Source organism: Cyprinus carpio, chromosome B18 (assembly GCF_018340385.1).
Source record: "Cyprinus carpio isolate SPL01 chromosome B18, ASM1834038v1, whole genome shotgun sequence".
Classification (NCBI taxonomy): Eukaryota; Metazoa; Chordata; class Actinopteri; order Cypriniformes; family Cyprinidae; genus Cyprinus; species Cyprinus carpio.
The window spans coordinates 6,239,540-6,252,649 of record NC_056614.1 but is presented as its reverse complement, the minus strand read 5'-3'; the positions used below and the strand labels follow the sequence as shown (position 1 = coordinate 6,252,649).

At 39.8% G+C, this 13,110-nt stretch overlaps 1 protein-coding gene across 1 annotated transcript; it reads right to left on the bottom strand.

Annotated features, from left to right (window-relative positions):
- Nucleotides 1-10,026: 10,026 nt before the first annotated feature.
- fzd9b (frizzled class receptor 9b) lies at nucleotides 10,027-12,679 on the bottom strand. Its single transcript, XM_019122243.2, has one exon. It carries the CDS (start codon nucleotides 12,173-12,175, stop codon nucleotides 10,427-10,429), a length of 1,749 nt encoding a protein of 582 aa, XP_018977788.2. The 5' UTR covers nucleotides 12,176-12,679; the 3' UTR covers nucleotides 10,027-10,426.
- Nucleotides 12,680-13,110: the final 431 nt, after the last annotated feature.

Genomic DNA, 13,110 nt, shown 5'->3' with positions numbered 1-13,110 from the left:
TTGGATCAACACTGTTCATGTACCACAGGGTAAACTCTGACATCACGGTTTTCCAGATCAAAACTTTCTAGCAGATGCCAAAAGAAAACATCAAATGGTGCTAATATACACTAACTGTGTGCTGTAATTCTACAGAAGAACATGAACCTGATGGCAAGACAGTGACTCCTTTTATGAAACCATGGTTTTATTAGAGTAAAAGTGTAGAAACCATGGTTTTTTGGCTTACTGATTACCATTTGTATAACCACGGCTTTACTTCAAAAACAATGGTTAAACTATGGTTAGTGTATCAAAAAATTGTAGTTATCATGGTTTACCTATAGTGACCATGTTTTTTTTTTTGTTTTTTTTGTAGTAAAACCATGGTTAATTTTCGTAATGGTCATCTTTAAAGAATCATTAAATTATTGGTATCTAGGGTGCAGTGAACCTAGAGAAGCATACATTGTGAGTTTTTAGAAGATTAACTTAAATGTGATGTGATATAAATAAATAACACTCAAATGGCTTTTGACCCTTTGCAAAGACCTGGCCCCCTTCATTACAGCTGCTATGTCTGACAAGCCATGCCTCTCTCGTGCCACACATCCTCTCATGCAGTGAAAAATACGTCATGGAGCAAAGAGAAAACTGGCAATGCACCGACAGACAAGACAGAGCTGGTTATTTTAGGCATGAAACAAAGTCTCAGCTTTCAAATTTAGTCATTTTATTTAAGAAATTCCAACAATAAATACCATTTTATGGTATTTAAACTAAATTACTGTTTTCTTGACAGATCGCTGTAGCACAGTTCAGGTGTCACGTGAACTGATCATCTCTTCCTCTTTATTAGTTACAGAGTTAAATAATCAATGCAGAAAGATGTCAATACATACCATTTTTCAAGTTCAAGTCCACTGACGTTAATCTATCAAAATGGCAGAAGCTCTCCTGTCTGTTTCATTTGTCGGACAAAAATGGCTGATTGGTCAGATCGCCTGTCAATCAAACTTCCTGCGAAATAAGCAGAGACTTGAACTTGGAAACTGTATTTCTTATGTAACGACTTTAGATTCAACATTGATCGTCATTGGTCACATTTTGCTTATACCGTGTCTACACTGGACATGAGTGTCGCAATGCAAAAAAAAAGACAGTACAATCCATTAAAATCACTGATGCTGTCTACACTGGATGCAACATGACAAATCCCCAAAAAGTTAAACTGATGCTCTGTTCAATTTCTGATGTACTCCAGCAAATGGACAAATGGATTTGCAATGGTTGCTTTGTGTCCGGTGAAGACAACCTCAAGCTGTTGCAGCGCGATTACAGTCGCATCTGGTGTAGATACACTGTTAGGGATGCAACCTTAGGCTATGTTTACATGACAACGATGTAGTCAGAAAGGTTTTTAAAAAGTTTCACGTATACATGACAATGTTTTCAAAATAATTTGCGTTTACACATATCTGCGGAAACAGCCAAAAACGCTGTATTACGTATGCCAGGCCAGTAGTTGGCGCTGTCACCTTTTTAGGAAAAAGTATTTTTAGGGAAGTGCTGATTATATGTTGTATATGATGCGAGTCCACTGTTGGTTGTACATTTGGTGAAGTAAATCCACACTTTGCTGAAGAAGTGTTAGCAAACTCTTGAGCAGCAACAACAGTACCATGGACTCCGCCATTGTTGTGTATGTTTGTTTGCGCTTGCATTTTAAAAATCGACATGTATTGCACATGTCATACCTAACACGTACTACGCATACACATGACATCACCATTTTCAAAAATTCCTGTATTGGGTGTTTTACATGGAAACGATAACGGTGATGTTTTCAAAAACGTGCACTTTGAAACCCGTTTTCAAAAATATGCGTTTTCAGTGCCCAAAACGCTGTTGTCGTGTAAATGTACAGGCAAAATGCATAAAAGGTTTTCCATTTTTGGCTGAAAATGTTGGCCCCTTAGAAGGCAAGCCTGGAAGCAGAGATTTAGTTTGGGAGCATCTTTGAGCGAGAAGAAAGAGACAGCTTTATTGTACGTCTAGATAAAGAGATTTCTGTGTTATATCTAAAGAAGCGAGCATCTTCCACACCACCAGTGCTGGCTATGTTTCGAAACCCAGTCGATGACACTTCCCCATTTACAGCCCTTTGTTGTTGTTGTTTCCCATCACTCCTTCTTTCTTTTGTTGATCCCTCTCTTGCTCTCTCTGGAGAGACTTTGGTACTGGAGATTAGTGAAGGGTGCTGCCTAGCAACTAGAATTAAAATGGCAGAGCCCTCCATGTCTAAATGCCTGACCTAGATAACACAGCGCTAGTGATCACACTTCGTGACAACCTCTGATGAAAGACCTCGATGAACGCCCGTCACTTTGTCACCCCGACAAACGCCTGCCATCACTATGTGCTCACGTCACTTTGAAGAGAGGAGGAGGAAAAAGTTACCTCGGATCAATCGAACACAGTCACTACTGACTCTGTACTCCTGGGGGCAACATGTAAAATGTAGAGAAGTCGACAAACAATATCTCATGCTGATATTAAAATGAAGCCGGCTTTTAAATACTAAAATAGAACAAGCATTCTTTTCAGGGACTCGGAGAAGGGAAGACGTAAAGATGAGTACTTGAGTATGCTGCAAATCTCTTGACAACCGCTGGCATCTCTTCTGCTTTTTAATCGCAGCCTCTGAAAGGCATGATGAAACAGACTGGAAATTCGCGCTAAGCTTTATGTTCTATTTAATACCATTTTTCACAGTGACTGAGAAGAGGAAAGGCTGATTTTTTAAGACCCAAATCTCTGATTTAGTGGGTTTCGCATGTCTGGAGATCATGCAAATCATGACCCATTAGCTTTCATATTTTCTTCCACTCCTTCCTTTGAATGACACAAACTGTTAAATATAATGGACTGTGAGGCCAAAAATATGTGCTACTTCAGTATGCAAATGCAGATGTGAAGTGCCTTTACATACTTAATGCATGGAAGCAACAAACCTCAGCACTTAAGGGGGCGATAGAGTTACCTCAAATGTCTCCACCATCAGTTTGTTAGGTAAACATAGTTCAGTCAATAGTTCAGTTATAACTAAACCCTTCAAACTTTTCATATTTTTCACAGTTTTACTGTGGTGTTCATATACCTTTGAATGAAACAGAATATTAAAGGAGAAAAAAAAATGGAACTGGAACTTGATTTTACAAAAAAAAAAGGGTTCCCAGATTGGAAAAAAAAGTCATCTCAGAGGAAAAGCATAAAAAGAAAAGTCCACGCAGACCATGTGTAACCACACCAGCCCAGAACCTCCACATCCAGCATCTTCACCTCCAAGATCGTCTGAGACCAGGCACCCGGACAGCTGCTGCAACAATCGGTTTGCATAACCAAAGGTTTTCTGCACAAACTGTCAGAAACCTGTCAGAAAGCTCATCTGCATGCTTGTCGTCCTCATCGGGGTCTCAACCTGACTGCAGTTTGTCATTGTAACTGACTTGAGTGGGCAAATGCTCATATTCAAGGGCGTCTGGCACTTTGGAGAGGTGTTCTCTTTACGGATGAATCCCGGTTTTCACTGTACAAGACAGATGGCAGACAGCGTGTATGGCATCGTGTGGGTGAGCGGTTTGCTGATGTCAACGTTGTGGATAGAGTGGCCCATGGTGGCGGTGGGGTTATGGTATGGGTAGGTATATGTAATTGATGGCATTTTGAATGCACAGAGATACCGTGACAAGATCCTGAGGCCCATTGTTGTGCCATTCCTCCACGACCATCACCTCATGTTGCAGCATGATAATGCACGGCCCCATGTTGCAATGATCTGGAAGCTGAAAACATCCCAGTTCTTGCATGGCCAGCATACTCACCGGACATGTCACCCACTGAGCATGTTTGGGATGCCCTGGATCGGCGTATACGACAGTTCCTGTTCCTGACAATATCCAGCAACTTCACACAGCCATTGAAGAGGAGTGGAGCAACATTCCACAGGCCAAAATCAACAACTTGATCAACTCTATGCGAAGGTGATGTGTTGCACCGTGTGAGGCAAATGGTGGCCACACCAGATACTGACTGGTTTTCAGACCCTCCCGGACCCCCAATACAGTAAAACTGCACATTTTAGACTGTCCTATTATTCTCCCCATCCTAATACACAACACATCAATAAACAAGCTATCTAATCAGCATCTTGATATGCCACACCTGTGAGGTGGATGGATTATCTTGGCAAAGGAGAAGTGCTCACTAACACAGATATAGACAGATTTGTGAACAATATTTGAGAGAAATAGGCCTTTTGTGTACATAGAAAAAGTCTTAGATCTTTATGTTCAGCTCATAAAAAATGGGGGCAAAAACAAAAGTGTTGCCTTTATAATTTTGTTCAGTGTATTTCATTTTGATGGTAAGTTGTTTTTTTGGAATATTGTGGGCGCTCTGGTTTCTCCCACAATCTACAGTCATACAGGTCAGGTGAAATGGTAAGGCTAAACTGTCTGTATTTTCCCTGCCTTTGGCACAAGATACTGGGATAAGCTCCAGGATAATTCACTTACATAGGACAAGTGGTTTGGAGAACGGGTAGATGGATAGATGAATTGACTTTACGACAGATAATTGAGTGAAAGCCCAAAATAGTCAATCAAATCACATCACATCACTAAGAAGCTTTGTTGTCATCTGCCTTTTTTCCATCAAGTTTTAAAACTTTACTGAATTGTTGGACACATACAAATCTCTCTTTTTTTTCTCAATTATCTATGGTAAAAATGTGTTATTATGGCATGTCTACTTTTAATACTAGGTATCCAGAGTGGCTAGTTTTGTTGGTTCCATTCCAAAAATCAGCCAGCATTCTTGAAAAATGCAAAGCAATGGATCAGACCTGTAATTCTTCATGACAAAGCAGTTTTCATTAATGCTAGATGCAATTTAGGCAATTACATTGAGTTTTATATGGCAGTGTGCTTCAAAGTCAGAAAAATGGGCAGAATATTTGTTTAATTTCCTTCATAAATGTCTATCTAATGTTAAAGTAAACATTTGTATTCTAAATACACATGGGCTTCATTCAAGGTACTTGTGTGTATTTTATGCCTCTTTTATGTGTGGATTATTTGTTTTTATTTGAGAAACAGAAGCACGCTGAATTGACTGTGGATTGAATGTCTGGTTTCAATTTAATTTATTTGAAGAAAAAATACAAAAATACATCTGCCATGTCTCAGTTACTCATTTTTCCTGTGTTAAATGTCTGAAGTACGATTTCTTGACAGTTGGGTAGATTTCCCTTTATTCCAAAATCATCAGGAACATCGGCAGGTGAGCCAGCATGTGCCATTGTTTCATTTGACTGATATATATATAAAGTTCTTGTCCTTGAAAAGCAGTGTGCACATTTAAGTAACCACTGTTGTAAGGTCAACTGTGGTTAGTAAGACAGAAAATGTGTCCACTGTAGTTGCAATTAGCCGAAACACAACACATATACAACACAGTTGCATTACATTTGACTACAAAACAGTAGCACTGAACACTTGAACAAGCACAAAGGCAGAACAGTGTTTTTCACCAGTGAGGTGGATGGTTTATGGTCTGTCAAATTCAGTGTACTCCTAAAGTTTCTTACTGTGGTTATTTTTTTTAACATATCTGGGGGTCGTTCGTTAACAAGGCTGCACTGTTTCAGGATTCTGGAATCTGGGTAGACTTTATGTTATTCTGAGAATTTCAATGTTTGTTTAAAAAATATTTTTCAGATATTTCATGCATACTTTCCTCATCATGAGGACACACCACCTTTTTTAACCTGAACTTTGGCTGTTCCACCTTTGGCAGCTCCAGAGATTAGTAGTCAGAAGGTTATGTTTTGTTTGGGTGTACATTGTGGTTTCAACTATGTGTGTGTGCATGTGTGTGTGTGTGAAAGCACACACTAATATAACTAAACACAAATAACAACCCATTTTTTCTTTAATGTGACATATTTACAATTTATAACTGGAGTTGAGGGCTTGAAAAATAAATTATTTGTGGTGTCAGCTGAAAAGGAAAGACATTTCAGAAGATGAGCTAGTTAGTCATGTTCTGAGGGTGAGAAAATGCTGATAAAATTGTAATTTTTGGGTGAATTATCGGTAAGCAAACCAGAAGGTGACATGACAACTAATCATATTGTAAAGAAAAAACAAATGCTACACACTCAGTGTACGCCTGTAGCTAAGAATCAATTCTTGCCTAAAATAGCGGCTAAAATGCATTTTGATTTTAGCTTACTGACATATGGCTTAATTGCTTCTGTTGTAGAAATAAGTAAATTTTAACATCACAAGCCTCACATACTTATCAGTTTAGCTCCTACCTAGGCAAATTACAACACTAGAGATATATCATTGCACATAAATATGTCAAAACAAACAGAAATTGTATTTTAAGACATAGAAAAAAATCCAGCAGCAACATGAAGATTTTTTTTTTTTTTGGAGTAAGACTGATGGATTGTTTACAATAAATGGATTGCGCATTTTCATTTCATGTTGACTTGAATAGTTCAGCACTGAAATTTCACACATTTCAATACTTAATACACTGTAAAAAATAATTCTTTTGAAGTAAAAACAGATTATTGGATTATGTTTTATGAGAAAATACTACTTCAGTCTTTCTACTTCTAAAGTTTTGTGTTTAATTTAATGTGTTGATATATTTCTTTGTAATTAAATGCAAAAATTGACTAGCATTCTTTGGTTGAAAATTGTTTCTACACCAAATTTTGTACATGCATGTACTTGTACATATTAGTAAAATAGGAGCACCAGTGCTGAGCAAAGCAGACCCACTATGTGTGAACCCCGCTGCGAAGCGACTGGCACATTTTCATGGAAAGCTCCTCTTTTAGGCCAGCAGGTTTTCAATGCGCTCATTTACACATCAAAACAGTGCAGAAAAGGGATAGTTCTCTGGAGGGCAGGGGAGGATGGAGGGGGTGGATGAGTGTAATGAGGGCTTCTTTTATTCTCTTTGCTCTCCCTCTCTCTCTCTCTTCTTTCCTGAGGGGTGGGTGGATGGTTGTGGACTGATAAGCATGGCTGGGGTTCGGGTGGAGGTGGGTAAACACCTCATAAATAAAACACATTAACCAAAACACACTACCACACACCGCCCCGCACAACATACAAGATCAGACAGAAAAAGACCACTAAAAAACCCCATCCCAGCAGATCCCACCACTTGCAGCAGAACTAAAAAGTATCCTTAATCTTAAAGGCGCAAAACAAAATAAAATATCAAACAAAAATGCATCAAACAAAGAAAAATTACACTCCAAAACCATCAACGTTTGATATTTGAGGTTTTACCATCATCAAAGCTTATTTTAGGTTTGCAAAAGAGGAAGTGAGTGAGAGGATGTGAGTGAATGAGAATGCATGTTCTGCTCCAGTGTTGACCTCACATTTGTGGTTGGGCAGGTGCCTTCCCGATGCACGCCACTGGCCTCATTTTAATTGGTGCCTTTATATGCACGCACACACACACACACGCACCAGACACAGTTTACTGACATTGTGATGGAGGTAAAGCACCCCTCTAGAGAGGCAACCTGAGCTGAAAAATACCAAAACACTCTGTCATAAAACGCTAGCAGACCTCAACGGCCTGCTCTGAACCACTGGCTGCTGAAAGGACGTGTGTACTTGCCAAAGCTCTCTCAGAGGAGCCGCTTTTACAATGTTGTCATGACGATGGGTAAATGACACATGCAGCTGTCAGTTTAAACAACAAAACTAGTGGCTTCAATAACCCACATAGACCTGTCAGAGTTTGCATATAAAATATTATGGCAGCATCAGAAATTATTATGATTTTTATATTTGCCCCTTATAAATGATTGTGATAGGGCCATTTTTGGAATCTGAACAATTATGGCTATTAAAAATCTTGCTATATATAATGCACAGGATACATTCTAGATCTTGAATAGAACATTTTAAAATATTGCAAAGTGTAATATATACATTTTTGGTTGCATTTTTGTCCTAAGCTCTAAGGACTTTATTTAAATTTGCATGAGCAGCTGAATGGACATATACTTAATTTTAGTGTGTGACTGGGGAAACTTGAAAGAAAACAACTGCTTCAGGTAAATTGGGCTAGTTCCTCTTACAGAAATTTAAAAAATATTATACAAGATATTATTTTAAAAAAATAAAACAAAATCAAAATGAAAATTCACTTATGAATCCAAAAATAAATATTAATATAAATTTAAAAAAATATTTTATCACAAAATATATATGTCTAGGCACTCATGAATCCGATAATTTTTTTTGCGATCTGTTTGATTTACACAACCTGGAATCACTAAAATGAATTAGACTTTCCAGCATTACTTGAGAGAGAGAGAGAGAGAGACTGTCTAGACTGTTCAGCTAAACTTTTTGATAATTCATAATTTAGACAACTGCAGTTTAAGAGAACATATTTGATTATTTTGTTCAATAAGCTGCTTGCAGAAACATTTACTAATGGGTCTTGCTTGCTATACCTAGAGGTTTATTACACTATTTAACTATTGAGAATAGAAGACCAAATACCCATTCTTTTGAGGGATACGTAGCGTACACCCATGCCATAGACTTAAATATCATACAAATACACTATATAAATATTCTAAAAATCTACTCTGAAAAAAAGTTTCATTCATCCAGATTCAAAGTTTGATTCATAGAGTTACAAAACAAAATTAGGGTAATGAGGGACATCTATATTTTTTAACGTGAGCCAATGAACAAGCTAAGAAAATAAAATAACTCAAAAACTAAATGCTCATACTGCATAGCCTGTTGGTTTAGCATATATGTACGTTCCCTAACAATGCTTTTTTTATACCAATAAACACAATTAAACCAAGCTAAGAAAATAAAATAATTCTGACACTAACATGCAATGGCATATGAATGAATCATCAAAACCCTGATAGCAGGCAGGGGTAGGGTGAAGAAAATACAATTCAAGCAGCTATCAGAGCCCTACATGCTCCGGATCAAGCGTTGAAAAAAGTGCCTTTATTTGCATGAGTGGCTCACATCAAAGAGCGGAGGGGGAAGAGAGAAGCAACACACAACAATAGTAGAATCTGGATGTGTGTGTGTGTGTGTACATGTGGTGCATCCCATTAATGAAATATAATTCCAGAACAACCTCTGTGTTTAAAGGTGATGATGTGAATGTTCGCACAGAGAAATCCAGGCTACTGTCTGTCGCTCTGCTCAACGATTCCCTTTGAGGATGAAGGAGAGAAACCACCAGGGATTTCTGTTCTGGTAAACGCGCTCAAAGGAAAGCGCGCCCAAAGCGGCTGCATCTGTCATATGGAGGGGAATTAAAAAGAGAAAATAGAGCAAATGGCTAAAAGAAATAAAAAAATAAGAACATGTAGTATAACACGATGCATAAACAAAAAAAACAAAAATGAGGCCTTCGCTACAAGCTTAATCTCCATGATCCAAGCCACAACTCTGACCAACAGTCCCCTAAAACTGACAAAATAGATTTATTCGTGTCAGGGTCGTAAAAAGCCACATAGCCTTGTGTTATTCGGGAGTAGCCCACTCTTTTGAAGGCTCCTGAAAGGGTCCCTCAAGGATCGATTTGCATTTGAACTGGGGCAACCTTTCAGATGCAAACCTGGCTTTCTTCATCATAATATTTGCATTGCTTTGACGCATTTTCTTGTTACAGTCCATGTGAAAAGTCTCACCAAGGCACTTCTCTTTAACTTCCACCTCTAAATAGATGCAAACACAACCGTCCGGGCACAACAAACACTTCAATAAAATTGAAAAAATACTGTTATTTTGTGTAGCAACACCAAAACAAAACTGCAGTTTGTCTTTGTAGGAGTAGATAGCGCTTAAGTGAGCAATTAACTCTTGAAATGCCTACTTCAAAGAAGAAATTTAATACAAAAAATAAAAAAAAATAACATTATCATCATCAAAAACAAAAATACCAACAACAAACATAAAGATCAATGGCATCTTGTGAGAAATCAAGACAAAGCACAATTAAATATATATATATATACAATAAATAGAAGTCCTGAAACATTTGAACAAGTAATTAAACATATTAACAAGTCATAGAACAGCTTTAAGATGGGGACACTGTGCACTTCTCCATGCAAGAGCGATTGCAGATATTTAGAACTGATTAGGCTGTGCATATCTGTCTCATTTTGTGCTACAGCAAGCAATAATTAAATTCTCCCTTTAACTAACAAGTACTGTTAATCCATTGTTTAGCTGCAATGTTGGGCTTTAAGTTTGTTTACTTCAACACAAAGCTTCACTGCACCGTATGTCTTATTCTCACATAGTCCACAGTACGGTACATCACAGATGAGGCCACAGTCTCAGTGCTGCGCTCATACATGCGTCGGACAGTCCAAGTAGGGATCAGTCTTTGACATGTGCAGTATAACGGCAGGTGCTTTGTAGTGGCAGTGACTGGTGCTGCAGCTCCCGCTGCAGTGCTTCCTGCAAGTCCTGTCTGTCAACTTCCTGCTACACAGCCCCTGCCAAGTCTGCAGCGTCTTGGAGCTCCAGACCCACACACCACTGGTGATGCCCACCACCAGCGACATGAAGATCTTCAGCATGAACACGGCCACGTTGGGCACTGAAGACTCCAGGGAGCAGTCCTCATTCCTCCGACCCGGGAATGTGGTGCACTTGCTTTGCAGTCCTCGAAATTTCCAATAGTCCATGTTGATACGTTCATAGAAGTAGCAAATGATGACACAGGTGGCGGGAACTGTGTACAGGATGGAGTAGATGCCGATTTTCACCATCAACTTTTCTAGCTTTTCTGTGTTGGTGCCTTCGGTCTTCATAACCTTTCGGATATGGAAAAGCGCCACAAAGCCGGTCAGGATAAAAGACGTGCCGATGACGAGGTAGCAGGACAGAGGCACGAGGACGAAGCCTGTTAGCGCCCCCACATCCATACTGCCCACATAGCACAGTCCGGTGAGCTCGTCGCCTGCCACTTTCCGCATGGTGAGGATGACTATGGTCTTCAGCGCAGGTATGCCCCAGGCAGCCATGTGGAAGTAACTGCTGTGTGACTCGATAGCCTCGTGACCCCATTTCTTACCTGCTGCCAGGAACCAAGTGAGGGTGAGGATGACCCACCAGATTGAGCTTGCCATGCCAAAATAGTAGAGGATGAGGAAGACAATGGTGCAACCCGTACTTTCCAGGCCCTCTTGGATAATATACAACTCGCCGTTCTCACGGTCACACGCAATGTTCTCCGCCCCAGCGACAGATCGAATGATGAAGGCGACTGAGTAAACGTTGTAGCACATGGAGAGGAAGATGATGGGCCGCTCCGGGTACTGAAAGCGATGTGGGTCAAGCAAGAAGGTTAGGACTGTGAAAGCTGTGGATACGAAGCACAGAGTGGACCAAACCGCCATCCAGATAAAAGCAAAGTCCTTATCCTGTCTGGACCAGAACACATCCACAGCCGATGAGCAGCGCGGAGCACACGTCTCACTCTTTTCCACATACTGGAACTTTTCCGGGTTCTCACAAACTCCCATGCTTCCCCCTGAGCGAACGTTCCCAGCGCCAGGCTGACTTGGTCTGGGCGGAACAGGCAACATGCCCTCTCCTTTCTTATTTTCAGTTTTGGTATCATTTTCCGGGGCTTCCATGCACAGCGCGTTGGGGTCATTTCTGGTGGGCAGTTTAGAGCAGTCCAAAGAATCAGGCCAGGCGTAATTAAACTTCTCCATGATGGGCGAGCACTTCTGACGTGCCTGTTCGCACATGGGACGGCAGGCAGGGATGGATGTAGACACTTGGTCTGTACACATTGGGGCATAAAGAGAGCAGAGGAAAAATCTCAAATGCACATCACAACCATATTCCACCAGAGGGGCGAATTCATTCAGCTTAATCGCAGCTTCCCTCTGATTTTCATGGTCCATAAAGTTGGGCATCCGGGTGAGGTTATACCCGATGCCCTGGCACATAGGGATGACGACAGGCTCACATTTAGCCGGTCTCCCTCTCTCCAGGTCATAGGAGCCAATCTCTAAACTATATGCAGCAATGACCAGCTGACACCAAAGAGAAATCACAATTTTCAGAGGTGAGCCCCCCATGCTGGATTTTCAGTCAGCTTTTTTTTTGAATGAGCTAAGTCAGTGAAAACTTTCCTGGCATATACAGTCCCAAGAGAGGATGCTTTTGTGTGTTATGGGTGATTATGTAGCTCCATAGACACTGCTTAGATTAAAAGGGCTTCAAAGAATATTTCATTTGTCATCCAGTTAAAACGCCAAAAGACAGATATTCCTCTGAACGAAACTTATTTGAAAAAGATCCCTTTTCAAAGTCTGCATATCAAATAAAATTATGCTTAATCTCCAAACTCGTCATATGTTTCTATGGAAAACGCGAGTGCACGGTCACTTAAAACACTAATATTTGACGTCAGTCGTTACCGTCATTATTAGGACAAATATGGGCTTCAGGTGGAGCTCAGCAAGAGAAATAACAAATGTGTCCTTGTCTTCAGTTATCAGCGAACTTCTGTGAAGCGTATAGTCCGTCCGCAGCTCTCGTGTCCTCCTCACATCTCAACTGGCGCACACTGAACTTTCGCTCTCCTCTCGGTGTCCTCTAATAAGGGGGCGGGGTATTCATGACGCACTCGCGTGGTTCCTCCTACACATTTCTGAAAAGCCAAAGACGTCGAGAATGTGCTCCGCCTACTTACAACTGAAAATATATTGCGTAACCTACAACCAAAAACTCCCACAACAAAAAAGTAAACCAACAAAACACATGTCTACCATCAGAAAATAGTATCATGGCAAACAAAGTTAATAATAGTTTCAGACAAAATTCAAAATCCAACAAATTAATAACAACAACAAATTAAAGCAATGAATTATGAGATCTCGTTCAAACAAGAACGTTTTTCTTTCTTTATTATTATTATTATTATTATTACAGTGGGGGCTATATCAGCCTACCTTTAGTAATAATAACTGAAATATTTTAGTGAAAACTACCATTGTGATTAAAAAAAAAA

What these genes read in the sequence shown, in the direction of transcription:
- fzd9b (XM_019122243.2), bottom strand. Translation starts at nt 12,175, where the DNA reads ATGGGGGGCTCACCTCTGAAAATTGTGATTTCTCTTTGGTGTCAGCTG.